Genomic DNA, 15,150 nt, shown 5'->3' with positions numbered 1-15,150 from the left:
GCTGTCACATTACCTATAAATGTATTTGAGTAAACCACTGTGACTGTTCACTAACCTTTCTTCACAACTTCTGTTAAAAACGCCTCCAGTCACTTCACCAGCACCTAATACAAAAAATGTATAAAAAATGCCTTTTGGCTGCTCTTCAACTTTAATGCTCCAGAATGCAAGGTTACCTCACTCATTTATAATAATGCTCTAAATCAGGGGTTCTCAAGCATGTTCGTTCTGGGGCACCCTGCTAAGCTCCATGAAGCGCCAAGGAAGTCCCCCCCCCCCTTGCCCCCGAATTAACCGAATTAAAATGACCTAATTAAACTTATATCGAATTATCCAGAGTATCAAGAAAACAATAAATGAATGCTTACTACTTCAACACGCTTTTATTTACTGAATGCATCAACAAATCTTGTTTCTATTTTGCACAAAAGCAGTGAGGAAGCTGAAATTCTTGTCATCTCATGACTGATTAAGGAGGGGGCTCGCAGCGGCGAAGGCCTCGCAACATCCTTCGCAGCGCGGCTACGGCGCGCGTGTTATCTGCAGACACGCTTTTCACTACCGCGCGCACATCCGGTTATTTTTTCGCTAGAGAGCTGGTCGCCAACAAATCGTCCGTCCATCGCGATGTAGCCGGTGCTCTTAATCTTTGACATTTTTGGACTGAGTCAAAGCGCAACTACTGCTTGCCGCAACCGCTGCTGACGAAACCGCCGCTGTTATCGACGGGATCATGGACGGCGACCTTGCGGTTCAGATGGCAGGCGGTCGACGCACGCACCAAGTCAAAACGAAACTACCATTTGCTGCAACAAGTATGGACGAATCCGCAGTCGCTATCGACGCGATCATGGATGGCGAATACGCAGTTATGAAGGCACGCAGCCAACGCACGCACCGAGTCAAAACGAAACTACTGTTTGCCGCAACCGCTGCGGACGAAACTGTGGTGGCTGTCGACGTGATCACAGATGGCGACTACGCACTTATGGAAGCACGCGGCTAGCCGCCAACGCGGTGTTACGCGCGGCGATTAACGCAACAATAAGGGCTTTGAGGGCACAAATAAGCACAAAGCATTCCGGCGTTGCTGTCAGTCACGTATCGCGTACGATTGCCGCTGAGGACCGTGGCAATGCGGACTGCGCCGCTTCGTTTTTGGACGCTAGCGCCGTTTAACTCTTTTGCGGGGCGCGCTTTTTTTTTCTATTATTCCTCCGACGTATACGTCAGTGCGCACGTTATCGGCACCTACCCTATCTACAAACGGGAGAGAAATGCGCATGTTGGTAAGTTACAGCATCCGAGATGCAAGTGCGAAAGCTTAGGCGGGCTGCCCGTTTTCGAAGGTTGGGTGGCTACAAACTGCTTGCGGATTTATTGCGCAGTTCACGCACTGCCGTTACACGCTGTGATGTGCTTTTGACACTCGGGCATGGGTAATGGGAGTTCTGTGGATTGAGCACACCTCTTGTTTGCCGTTTGAGCCACTTAATTGGCGAGCGTGGCACCACGGAAAATTTATCAGTGGTTCGCGGAACCCCGAGCAGGGGGGCCTGCGGAACCCACTTTAAGAACCCATGCTCTAAATTAAAATTTGCATATTTCAGGCTGCTCCAATTATAGGATATATATGTGCTCTGGACTGCTCCAAAATCAGATTTCCTGCTCCAATCTGCTCCAGAATGAAACTTTATATGCACCAAAAATTGGTGCAATATGACTATAGGCATTCCCACGCCTGATTAAATAACACCTACTAAATACAATGCACCTTGGTGCATAGCAAGTGAACATGCCATTTGTACGCAGCTTGTGGAGTGGACAACTGTCCTTTGTCTATGATCCGCAGATCTCAGATGTTCGTGTGACCTGCCCACTGGAGCTACTGACTGGCGACTTTATCAATGCCACCGAAGGAGCGAGATCTGCACACTTCTACATTGTTGACTACTCGCCAAACGTGTCGCTCTCCTTCTCCACAAATGCCGAGCCGACCAGGCTCGCACAGCATGGGCTGGACGTGGCAGCCATCTTTGGCAAGATGTCGTCTGCTGCGGGCTCGTCGGAGATGCACCGCAACGACCTACAGTTTGAGCACAACCTGCAGAAGCTCTTCCACAGCTTCGTGCATGCAGGCACGCCCTCCCTCGGCTCGCAGCCCCTGAAGGAGAGCCCGTTCGTCAACTACATCAGCGCTAACGTGCGCAGCCGGGCATCCCAGCACGAGCCGTGTGCCACTTGGGGGGAATTTGACGTGTTCCCCGAGTATGCCAAGAAGAACTGATCTCGCCACTTGTGTAGGCGCAATTTTTTTTCCACATTGTTCGTTACGAGAGATGACAAACCATAGGTAGCTGAGCTCTTCACTGGCATTGTAAATAATGTTGGTGGACCGAGTCGGCAAAGGAGAGTGGAAAAAAAAAATTTAATATGAGTGCAAACCAGTTCCTGTGAGTTGAGGTAAATGTAATGTAATGATTTCTTCTGGCCAACTCCTTAAGCCATTAAGTAAGTGCTCAGGCAGCTTGTTATGCTGTCTGTAGAAGATGTTATTACTGTCATGACAATGTAGGATACTGCTGAATGCATAAAATCAGTGCCCATTATCAGCTAGTGCACATCAGTCAGCACAAGCATATTACGAAAAGGCCTACAGCATTTCTCAGGTGCTGCAGGGATGCCACGTGGGAAATTCTTAGCCCCAGGCTGCCTGCACATGCACGTGTGTGCAGCCATGGCCTCTTGGTTGTGTTTGCCTCTACTGCGGGAAAGGGCTCGAAACTTGCTGCTGCTGGTCACCCACCAGTTAAAAGACGCGGGCGTTCCCCGGCCGGAAACACGGCTTCTTCAGGGGTGCAATTGAGCCTGCACCATGCAAACTTCCATCGAAACCCCGCGGGCACAAACAACTCTGAAAGAGTGGGTCTGGGGGCCACTTCCATAGTGGCAGTTTCTCATATGGCATTCCTATAGCACCTGAGAGGGAAAGACGCCTCATCTCGTTTCAAAGCGCAGTGGTCCCGCAATGGCCAAGCACTTGACCAGTATTGGGTTTGTACCTATTTTACTGGCAGGTTTCTGGTGGAAGCTCCAGTCTTTCTACCATAAGACGCAAAAGGTTTCTGAGCTTTGAGGTAGCCTGCAAGCAACATGGATGGGCATAATGCTACAGTAAGGCATGTGCGCATTTGAGTGGTGGACACAGATGGGACAAACACACATGGACGAGCAGACGGAGAACCACCCTTGCGGGATGGGGCGCATTTTGAAACGGGGCGTGGCAGGACTCCCGTCCGGCGTTGATGCCTTTGCGAGAACAGAGCACGGCATTGGGGTACTCCTGTACTCGTCCTAAAGGGGCCCTGAACCACCCCTCGGGCTTGGTGAAAAAATGCATTCCGCGGATAGTATATGCTGCTGTGAGCAATCTCGGCCAAATTTTGCAGTCGTGCGCGGTGTGTGGAGCTCGCAAGCAGAGCCCAATGTCGCCTTTTTCTCAAACGCTATCTTTTCAACAGAAGCCTGCTCTTCACTCTTTTCTGGACGCTTTATTTCGTAATATAGCATATTCCCGTACGTAGCTGCTATTGGCGAATAGCTGACATCAATCAAGAAGGGTGTTTGGGTCCATGCACTTCTTCCTACTGCTACTGTGTATATTTATTGACGCAGTTTAATAGACAGCCTGAAGTAAGTGAAAATCTGCTTTCGAATTTAGGTAATAACTACGTACTTCTGGAATAAACTGACTATCGTCTGCTCACGCCAAATTAAATTTTGGTCACCCTGCTTATCAGTGTCATAGCTGTTGGGTCTCGCTAATTTCGACTAGTTTTGAACACGAAACTAGCCTCGAACCAAGCGAAACTTAAGGTCAGACCACACGCACATCCAACTTTCGCAAGTGCGAAAGTTGGATGTGGCTACTATTCGTCGGTCAAGCTGGTGAAGGACAAAGCCGGTCTGCACCACGTAGCACAGTCAGACTGGAGCATATGAGCGCGAGCATGCACTCAAGCACCGTCGTGCACTATCGTGCACACTTGCATGCAACTACGGCAGAGTATTTCAGCAAAGTATTTCGGCTGCGGCAATATAGCTTTTTGTGGGAAAGTATTTCTTAAATAGTCTAACTTCAAATGCACTTCTTGATTTCGATATAAAGTGCTTCAGGGCCCCTTTAAAGTAAGCTGGTGGGTGTTGGTGGTGGGTTTTGAACCAGCCACCTCCCACAGCTGTATCCTCGCCTGCACATTATCAGCAATACTAAGTTGTGAGGTCTGTACATGATGATTCTGCATTGCTCCTTTTGAGATGTTAATTTCTTTTTTTTTTTTCTTTCTTGGTGCAATGTCAGTACTGAGTCTTACTTGTGAACTAAGTACTGTACATTTACTCTTTTGTGTATCGTTCTGTTAGTGAATGTCTTTTATTTCCACTGAGGACTGCAAGCATTGCAGAGATGTAGCAAGCATCCAGCAGCGTTGCACCGGATGGATGTCTGAGAAGTGTAAGTCATAGATGCCGTGCGTCTGTGAGCGCAAGCGCACGGCATCACAAGCCAGCCACACTGCCAAAGGTTCGCGCATAGAAGCAAATAGCCACTGTGCATGTCGTTTGATCCTTCAAACTTGTAGCCACATGTTTTGTGCAGTTTGTATTTCTTTTTTGTCGGTTTGTTTCGTACATCACCACTACATTGTTCTGCATGTGCCAACTTGCCACACAAGTCGAGTGGCAAGGTTTTTAAACGGATCTCGCAAGTTGTCACTGTATGGTGGACAAGTCGTGCAGCTGTAGCGAGCGCTCACCACTGCCCTCATTCATTGCTCATCAGAAAGAGTAGGAAATGTATAAAGCTTTCTTTTTTTTTTCCCTCACATCAACACTTGTCTTGTATCATGTTCTGTTGCTTCGCCTATTCCCCCCCCCCCCCCCCCTTTTTTTTCAGTGTGTTATGTGTGCGTCTGCTCAGCATCTCATCTTTTTGTATAAGCGAAATAAAGACTAAAAATAAAGACTTTGTACCACAGAATGTTAGTGGTGAATTAGGAAATGATTGATTGGCGGCTTTTAGCGTCCCAAAGCGATGCAGGGACTACAAGAGGCGACATACTGGAAGGCTCCATTATGACCGATTGCCAGGGTTCGTTAACAAGCACCCAAAGCTCTGTATGCATGTACTGCTGCATTCAGTCCCCGTCAAAGTATGGAATCAAATCCACAACCGTGTGTTTAGCAGTAGGAACACCAAAGCTACTTGGCCAACCCGGTGAGAAGTGGATTGATGCTGTTTTATAATAACAGCACACAAAAGAAAACGACAACTAAAGAAAAGTGTCTCGTCTTCCAACCTTTGATTTATGTGCTAGTAGTATTTCATCATAAAACGGACATCACTGCCAGTTTCATTCCCTCAGTGCGTGGTGACACAGCGACTTCACCGTAAGCACGTCACTCTGAGAATGTGTACAGGCGCTAAAGTTGTATCCTTTGTTGAACTGAATCATTCTGTATGCGGGACTAGTATACACAATGTAGATGATGTGACAACATCAAAAACTGTTCTGAAGCAGATGGAGCTGGAAGACTACACACATATTATGCCACAGAATGTAAAAATAAAATAAAATTATGCATTTAGTGTGCGGTTACTATGCTCGTTTTGATGAATGAAAGACTGACCAAGCCTGTAAACAAACCAGAAAAAAATTTGGCAGTTTTGCCCAAAGGCAAAGCATCAACAGCAGCGGTGTTGAGGCCGTGAATGTGCCTAAAGCATTCATATAATTGCTATCTCAATAGGAAATTGTAAAGGCAGCATGTGAAATGCAAAGTGTAGGCGCCAATCTTCCTCGGCAGGTTATTTCAGGACACTCGTCATTTTGGCTCGATGTAGCCCATCCTGAACTTTAGCAGGACTGTTCAGTAGCAATCTTGTCAAATATGCTTGCCATCAAACACCAAGGGAATAATATCTATACCCCCTGATGCTGTCCTATAGTCGTGATCGATTGCTGGCAAGAAAATGCTTGATTTAAACTATTTCATGAATATTATCCCACTAGATTAAGAGCCTTTCACAGATGTATGCCCATTCGAGCAACTCGTAAGTCAAAGACAGTGAAACTGTGTAAAGTAGTTGTCACACACTTCTCAAGTCTTGTGGGTCTCCTGCCATTGCTCGAAAACGACAAAAGACTTTGCAAGCGCTTAGCTATACCCAGCACATTCCCAAGTTGTTTCAACCGCTTCGCTACACCCAAGCTCAGCACTTCCATAGCCCCACTTATAACCAATGCACACTCCTGTAATCTGAATCGGCTCTGCTGATGCTGGCATGTGCATTCTGCCACCCTGTGCATACAAGACACTTCAGGACTGCGATGTAAGCCCATTTGCTGGCTGTGTGGGTGATGTCGCCAGCGCCAGGAACCCCAGAGTACTATAACAGCGCTTTAACCGATGCCATCTGCTTGCACCTTCTCATCAATGCCTTGGTCACAAGACTACTTTGGGGATCCGATGCAGGCTGCGTTGTCAGCCCTTCAATTAACATTTGATACCGACCATGTCACCGCATGCCGTCAGCCCCCACCTCGCCAAAATTGTTGGAAATATTTGCTAACAGCTATGCTGTAAAACGCAACCAGATAGTCATGACAACGGCACTGTCAGCATTCGAATTGAGTGGCACAGCCTGCACTGGGCACCTACTTTTCATGCATCCATGGACATTTAGAACAACCAGCAGAAGCAGTGTCAATGAATGAACTTTCTACAACCATGCTGTCCGATGCAATAGTATGAGCCAATCTTGCTGAGGAGGCAGAAACACAAGGTACAATAGTAAATGTGACAGAGCACGTCATCATGCCTGCCAACTCTAACGAATTTTCCGTAAAGTTCTTGAATTTAGGCTGGCTCTACAATTTCACGAATGTTGAGTAAAGATTTAAGAAACTTGATTTGGACTTGTGTTTTGTCAACTTGCAAACTCAAACTTTCATTGAACACATTGAACTGTAGTAACCGGCTGCGACAGGCAACAGCACAATGAGACGCTAGCTGGTGGTGGAACAACATTTATTGAAGGCACCGCTGCAATATATATATTTCAGTGGTGAAAGGGTTTAGGAAAGGGAACGCAGACGATAACTCGGCACAGGAGCCGGGGGGTGGAAAGGGATACAGGAACGAGAGGGTGCAAAAAGCGTGCGCGCGCACAGCTGGCTTGGCTGGTCCACAGCAACGTCAACACAGACAATATAACATTCCTTCCCACTTAATTTAGAACCGCTGTATCGGCTTTCGAGTTCTTGTCGATCGCCGTAGTGGAAGCTCTGCAGGGTCAGTCGTTTCCTCGGTCGCGTCGACGTCAGGAACTTGCTGCGTCGTTCGAGTTGGTTCGTCAATGTGGCCCGTCGGTGGCTGTTCAGCCGCGGTCGTTTCCACGTCTACCGCGCGATGCTTTGGTGCTGCCTGGACCGTGCTTGTCACGCGAGTCGAAGAGGCAGTGCCAGTTGTGTCAAGTCGCCCGTCCAACTGTTCGCTTGCAATGGTGTAATAACCATTCCCTGCAGTTGTACCTTCATGACGGTGGCGGACTTGGTCGACATGGCGCCACACTACTCCGGCTGGAGTTTCCACCTTTACCATCCTGGCTCCAGACGTAGACTGCACGTGCCCTGGCGCCCACTTTGAGCCGGTGCCATAATTCCGCACATACACTCTGCTGCCTGTCGAGACAGCCCAGTCGTCCGTACCTGTTGCTGAACCTGTGGCCCTGGGCGGCAAACACGTGTCCAGGTGCGAACGTAGTTGGTAGGCCAGGAGCAACTCCGCAGGAGACTTCCTCCTTTGGGGGGTTCGCCTGTAATTGAACAACAGTCGCATGAGGTTATCTTCCAGCGCCCCTTGTGTCATCTTGCGCAACCCATCCTTCATGGTTCGAACCGCTCTTTCGGCAGCTCCGTTCGACTGTGGGTGGAATGGCGCTGTGCGCAGATGCACAATATTATTCCTTGTTACGAACGTGGCGAACTCCTGACTTTTGAATTGAGTGCCATTATCAGTCACGATTGTGTGCGGTACTCCGAACCGACAAAACATGCTTTGTAAACAGCGAACAGTACAAGCTGTGTTCGCGTGCCTCATGGGAACCGCTTCAATCCATTTACTATGCGCATCAACCGCCGCAAGTATCATCTGGCCTGCTATTGGCCCTGCAAAATAAATGTGGATCCGAGACCACTTGTCATGTCTTGGGCCAACTTACTGGCGGGGCTGCTGCCGGCATGGGTAGATTCTGCATGCAGTTTTCACACTGTGCCGACACGTCCTCTATGTCCCTGTCAACACCCGGCCACCAGAATAACGACCGTGTGACCGATTTCATGGCCAATGAGCCCTGGTGCGTTTCATGTAGCAGCTGTAACATCCTTTTTTGTGCCGCAGACGGTATCACAACCCGACTTCCCCAGTAGACTAGCTTGTGGGCCCACGACAGCTCCAACTTGCGGTCGAAGAACGGCAGCAGCGACTTCTCCATTCCTTTAGCCGTTCGCGGCCACCCATGCAATATATAGCGTGCGACACGGACTAACACTGGGTCCTTGGCGGTTAGCTCTTGTAATTCATGGGTCGTTACAATACCTTCATCCAAGGCCTCCAATGACAAGACGTACTCGGGTGGGTCACCATCCAAAGTTGGCCTAGTCGCCTCTACTGGAAGTCTGCTGAGGGCATCTGCTGTTGCAGCAGTTGCTTCCCAGGCACGTACTGCAGCTTGTACTGGTAGCCGCCCAGGAATAGTGCCCACCGTTGAATGCGAGCTGCCGCCATCGTTGGTGTCTGGCGATCAGGCCTCAGTAGCCCGAGCAGGGGTTGATGGTCGGTGACCAGGGTGAACTGCCGACCTAGAAGATAATCCCGGAAACGAGATACGCCAAAAATAAGTGCCAATGTTTCTCTCTCCAACTGCGAATAATTCTGTTCCGCCTTCGTTAGCGTTCTGGAGCGGAATCCAATTGGCCTATGCTCATTTCCTTCTGAATGAAACAGCACTGCTCCTACTCCGTAGGGAGATGCGTCGCATTCTAACTTCAGCTTTGTTGGGGTCGAAATGGACCAACTGTTGTGCGTTCTTCAGGCTTTCCTTGCCTTTTTCGAATGCAGCCTGATGCGGTGGCAGCCACTCCCAGCGCGCTTTTCTTTTCCATTAGCCGGTACAACGGAGAGAGAAACGAGGACATATTTGGCAAGAATCGTGCATAATACGTGATCATGCCCAAGAATGACGGCAACTCCGTGACATTACGGGGTCGTGGTGCTTGCATGATAGCATCTACGTTCTTCTCAATGGGATGCAATCCTTCACGATCTATTCGATGCCCAAGATACGTAACTGACGGTTGTCTGAACTTGCATTTGTCAAGCCTAAGTTTCACGCCGTGGTCTCGGAATCGGTCTAATACTTCCTTAAGCCTCCCTCCGCTGTCACCGCTACGCTCTGACACTAGCACGTTGTCAAGGTAGGCTTGGATGCCCGGTGACCCGCTAAGTATCGCATCCATCTTCCTTTGAAAGATAGCCGGCGCTGAAGCTATGCTGAATGGGAGTCTGTTGTAACAGACTCCCGTTCCTAGTTGTGATGTACAGTGGGCACAAGTAGGAAACATTCTCGGTGTGGACGGATTGAAATTCTCCAGGAGTGCAGTGATAATCCTGGGGACCACCGTGTCACTTCCTCGCAGTAATGCCGAATGCGAACGCATATTTAGTACTGCAAACAAGGAGCATAGCTCGTGTCATTTTCCAACCACTCTTCTTCCAATGGTGAAAGGACACTATAGATAGGTACTTGCTTCCAGCAGGTTTATTCAGAGAAGTTCCTGATTCAGACAAAATTGGCAACGGCAAAGCCATTGAAAAAGGCAGTGATATGCAAACATGTATGTTGCTTGTCAGCCTCTGCTGTTCCAAGATGGCTGCTGCTTGAGCACCATGCATGAAGGAGACTCATCCTTAATAATGTACGTATGTATTCCACAAAAGGTATGTGCTCATGGTAAGCTTTTTAAAACTGCCTGCTATTCACCCATTCCCACCAGGGATTTTCAAAGATCTTGTAAAGTTCAAGGATTGGCAGTTATGCATCATGCAAAATGTGGGAAAATATTTGCAGCACTTCGCTCAAAGCAAGGCAGCAAAATATTGCCAGGCTCCCAATGACTGATTATTTGAACTCAATTACTGCAAGGAGGAATCTGTCCCCACAGCTTCAGAGCATGTTCAGAAAGAGAAAAGCGGTAAAAAAACCTTGAAATTTCTGGAAACTTTCTAGTTCAACAAAATACCTTAATTTCTGCCCTGGGTGCTTTGAATGAGGAAAGTTGTTGCATACAGTGGATATAGCAAAGCTAGTGGAATGCCATAGGAAAGTGAAGCTTTCAGCTGGATTCGCACAATTCACAAATGATGGTGCCTTTTTTTACTTGACAGAGCAATTGTCATGTACAAAAGAGAGCAATAAAAGGAGCTTGTTGGACTCCTTTCTTGGAAGAAGCTGCCTTTGTCTCAAGTCCTTAGCATCGAGTTGTGCAGAGAGCATTACAAGCCGCAGCTTGCCGTCGACGCTGGGCAGACAGTTCAGATCGTTCTCGTCAAAACAAGGCGAACAGACTGCTGCGAAGACCCTGTTGTGCATGGTGTCCAACTCTTGAGCCACTCCACCAGCTTGCGCTGTGACTGTGCTGCGTAGGCCTGTGACTTTTTTAAAGGTTGCCTGTGGCTGATAGCACAATTATAGTTCATGAGCTGGTCTACTCGAAGAGGCGGACATTACTTGCACAAAAAATTTAAATGCATAATTGACCAATTAATGAAAATTCACTAATTAAGTTTTGAACTAATTACCTTACGGCCCATATTGCAATTCAAGAAGTCTAGCCGTGGAGTTCGCAAAGCGGATCTACTAGGAACGAATTCTCAGGATGACACCAGTTTCAAGATATTAATTCCCGAACTTTGTGGAGAAATGCATTGGCGTTGGAGTTACTTTAACAAAATGTCGTTTTATGCACTGAAGCACAAAAGAAAACCTTAAAAGCACAAAGACAATATGAGTGATCACTTGCAGTTGTTTCACCATTGCTTGACTTCTCATATGAAAGAAATGACGTGTCTATATGTTTCTGTACAAACATCTCCATACAAGTGATGGCTATAAATTTACAACCTGTTTACGGGACTATAAATTAGCGATACAGCTAAAACTTGATCCAACAAAACCTAATTTTATGAAGTTGCCGATCTAACGGAAGAAATTTCCATCTGGCAGGCACCCATAGGGTTCCATGTTGTCATCAACCCGAACATCTCAAGCATCACATTAAAGCAAGTTTCTCTCTCTCAGCCCGAATTAACGAAACTAATGGCCACCAAACCCGATTTAACAAAGTTTTTGCTGAAATAAACAAGTAAAAAATGCGGTGATTTATTTCTAATTTTGACACAGACGGGTGTTTCTTTGAGCGTGCGCTCTAACGCCATCGGGTTAATCATCTCGGCGCCCAGTCACGGTCTTTGCATATCGACAGCCTGTCATAGCTTCACGTGACCGTCTACCAGGCCTGCATCGCACATCGCCCAGCGCACAAGAAATTCGGGCCGCCCTCGCGGACTTTTCCCATGCGCAGGCGTGGGTTAGCGGCAAATACAATGCCACAGTAGTTTTTGGGTGTCACTACGTTACAATTTTAGATTTCGAAGGACCGAAAAATCCCTTTTTCGATTTTACGAACTTTCCGATTTAATGAAATAATTTGAGCATGATCGTCACTTCATTAAATCAAGTTTCAACTGTACAGTAATGGATATCACATATTATGGCATTCCCTGAGCTCCCTTCCCTCCCCAATGAATCTTCACATATTGGTGAAAAAAATTACGAGTCACTGAACATCCTCAACATCCTCTTAAGAAAGAAGTACAGGAAGTGCTTTATATACAACGTTTAATAATTGTCAAGCTTTATGTACAGCAAATTATAATACAAGACGCAGCCATGCAGCCGTGCACTTGAGCGGTGCCATTCAGGATGCGTCGTCCCGTTTCTCCCTTTCTTCCGATACAATCCACCGGCGAACCAAGAGCTCCTGCAAAATGTGCAAAAAAAATAAAAAGTGTCATCACGATATTAGCCTCATCCAGCCCTGCTTCTAAGCTAGTACCAAGGAACACACCACATGAATAGTAGTAAAAAAAAAAAAAGGACAAAGCATGGCAAAGGTTGTGTTCACATACAGACTCTTATTACGAAGCTACAGCGAACCTGCACTGACCAGACAGTATCGTTACTTTTGCAGTGCCCTGCTACACATTACAATTGCCAGACGCTTCGATTTCGAAGGAAGTTAGCTGACATTCTAAATGACAAAAAGGTGTTCTTTCTTACGGGTTAATCGACATCCTGCCTGAGTTCAGTGCACCAAGCCTGCACAGGCCGATTTTTCAGGCCTGAGCTCAGCCCGAGCCCAGCCCGAGCCCGAATGTTTCCGGCCCGGCCCGGTTCTGTTCGACCCATTAGCCTATGAGCCTATACGGAGCTAGGTCGAATTAACATTTCATTTCATTGCTAGCCAAACACGCACAGATTATTATTAGAATATTTGGTATGAAAATAAACATATACAATGAACAGTTAGGAAAATAGGGAGGGATCAGGCTGGCAACAGCCACCGGGAATGGCACAATGACTGCTTACATTTAGGGAGGAAGATAGAGAAAAGTACATCCGTTGATCACAATGCTCGTGCTTTAAAGTGTGATATGAACGGCCATACAACACTTTCTAAATATTCTTGCGGCAATATACTATAGCGAAGGCATAGTGAATTCGAGACAGCATGATTATGACGGAATTACGTCGATAGAACTGCAAAGGCGGTATGGCGATGAGGGTATGATAACAATTCTTATGACGTTTCCGAAACGACGACGAGGATACAACAATGTTACGAGAACGACATGACTAGAATGGATTGATTATGACTGTATGATGACGATGGAACTACCATGACCCCGAGGACATACGCAGAGGCTCAGTTTAGAGAACCATTGGGTCGCATGGCGTAAGGTGGGTGGTGGGTAGGTTGGTAGGTAGGTCAAGAGAATGACAATGGCAGTTGTGCATGTGCAAAGCGTGTGAACGGCAAGGATGGGGAAAAAAGAAGAGAAAGTTTCACCAACGATTACGATACTACTTAATGCGAAATTGGAGCGCAGCTCTATTCTTGATTCTCAATTCGTGATACAGTTGAACCTGCTTATAATGAACCTCCATATAACGAATTCCTGGATATAACAAAGTTTTTTAATTCCCCGCCGTTGCTCCATAGAAGCACATGTATTTGAGACCTCTACGTAACGAAGTGGCAGCGGGAGACCCCCTCGAAATAACTAACTTTCCCCGCCGACAACCTAGAGATTTCGGCCCAAATTTTGTCATTTTTGTGCGAGCAGCAACCGGAAGCACCTTTTCCCCTGCGACGGAATGCGAAGCGGCGGCGGTCGAGCTTGGCGCGCTCGAATTCACGGCGACTGCGAGGCGAGAGCGAGCGCACATGTGCGTGGGTGCACGAGGCGGACCTGCATCCCTCGACCCGGCTATCTTGCCGCCGCGGGCATGACCTTTCCCCCTCCCTTCATTCAAACCTGATCCCGCCGCTTGCTGCAGCTGGCCTAGCCCGCCAAGCCGGCACTCTCCTTTTCCTGTTGATGTTGCCGAAGGAAAAGCAAGTTTTTTTTTTTTTTCAACGTGCTAACAGCGCCACTCTTTGGTTACTGTGCAAGTCTCTGCGCTTCACTTCCCTAACCTGAGACTAGGTGACACTATATATGGCCGCCTCCTACGCACTTCGAGCCTAGCTCCCGTAGCTTCGACCATGTACTGTAGTACGTGTGCTTAGGCATTAGTCTACCAATTTAGTTAAGCAGCAAACAACGCTACGACGCCATCGTGTCGCTCGCTCTTCGTTTCCGAAGCCTCGCGCTCGTGCGAAACGACACGCGTCCACGCATCCAGTACCTGGTGTGACATTCCAAGGATGAGTGCTTAGACGAAGAAACGCAAGATATTGACCTTGTCTGCAGTTCGCTATGAAGATAAGCCCGCGCAGGCGCACACTTTTTCCACATCGCAGACCGCTTTCAAGATACGGCGGCCACCGCCGAAGTAAACGTCTCCCTTTCTCGCCTCCCCCGCCGTGCCTAGCGCAAAAGCGCGCTTTACCCCTCCCCCCCCCCCCCCCCGCATGAGATTGAGTCAGCTGACCCCCGCAAGCTTTCATGCGCACACACAGCGTGAGGCGCGCGGCGACGATGTTGCCATGTTTGGACTTTACACGGAACCTCAAAGCAATGTCCATGGTGACGGCACAAATGCGCTTCGCAATAACATGTGCTTCTGTGCAGTTACTACTCCGACGGCGACAACGAATTTGCACCCCCTACTGGCAGCTTCTCCGTGTTACCGGGAACTTATCTCGAAGGCCATGCTTTTGCGCGCGGCAATCGGCAACAGCTGTACGAGCAGGAAATATGTCATGGTGGCCATGTTGTAAGTTCACTATCGCTGGCGAGTGTCGTCCGGGCGTCGCAACTCGAGAATCGAACGCCTGCGCACATGAGATTTTGCCGATTTTGTACCTGTGGGTGTAGAACAAGAAAAATAGTACGCACTAACCATTTGGTGGGCAATGAGCGACTACGGCTTAAGCGGTCAGCCAATACATGGGGTTCAATGGGGGCTGGATGGGGGAATCTTCGCGACTATGTTTAAACCGCAATTACGCATTAGTTAGTTAATTGGGGTTTAGTGGCGCAAAAGTGACTAAGGCTATGCTGCGCCCAACACAAGGTGTTAGCAATTACGCATTAAGAGGGTACATATTAACGAGATTTGACTGTACTGTCCTTTGTATAGCTGTCTGCTAATTTGCTGTCGCAATTGATGCTTCGCCTTTTGGGCGGAACTGGGACTTTTTTGTTCATCACAACTTTAGTGTATTGGTAGTAAATCTTGAGCAATAGCACATACGGTAAGCGTTTTGGTTTTGAATTTTCGTGCCGAACCTGCATATAACG

The 15,150-nt window shown here is 47.8% G+C and overlaps 2 protein-coding genes across 3 annotated transcripts in view; one reads left to right on the top strand and one right to left on the bottom strand.

Annotated features, from left to right (window-relative positions):
- Positions 1 to 5,038, top strand: part of LOC119450674 (neurotactin-like) — a 36,908-nt gene extending 31,870 nt beyond the window's left edge. The window contains exon 8 of the mRNA XM_049666128.1: positions 1,853 to 5,038. Coding sequence (XP_049522085.1) covers positions 1,853 to 2,287 — 435 coding nt within the window. The 3' untranslated portion in view covers positions 2,288 to 5,038. The remainder of the gene's footprint in view (positions 1 to 1,852) is intronic.
- A 6,964-nt stretch (positions 5,039 to 12,002) lies between these two features.
- LOC119450675 (tRNA-splicing endonuclease subunit Sen2) overlaps positions 12,003 to 15,150 on the bottom strand; it is a 30,069-nt gene continuing 26,921 nt past the window's right edge. For both annotated transcript variants that reach the window (XM_037714186.2, XM_037714187.2), the window contains exon 9: positions 12,003 to 12,161. In XM_037714186.2, coding sequence (XP_037570114.1) covers positions 12,099 to 12,161 — 63 coding nt within the window. In that variant the 3' untranslated portion in view covers positions 12,003 to 12,098. The remainder of the gene's footprint in view (positions 12,162 to 15,150) is intronic.

Source organism: Dermacentor silvarum, chromosome 4, assembly GCF_013339745.2.
Source record: "Dermacentor silvarum isolate Dsil-2018 chromosome 4, BIME_Dsil_1.4, whole genome shotgun sequence".
Classification (NCBI taxonomy): domain Eukaryota; kingdom Metazoa; phylum Arthropoda; class Arachnida; order Ixodida; family Ixodidae; genus Dermacentor; species Dermacentor silvarum.
The sequence above is the reverse complement of the archived record's forward strand: the minus strand, read 5'-3'. Positions and strand labels throughout refer to the sequence as shown.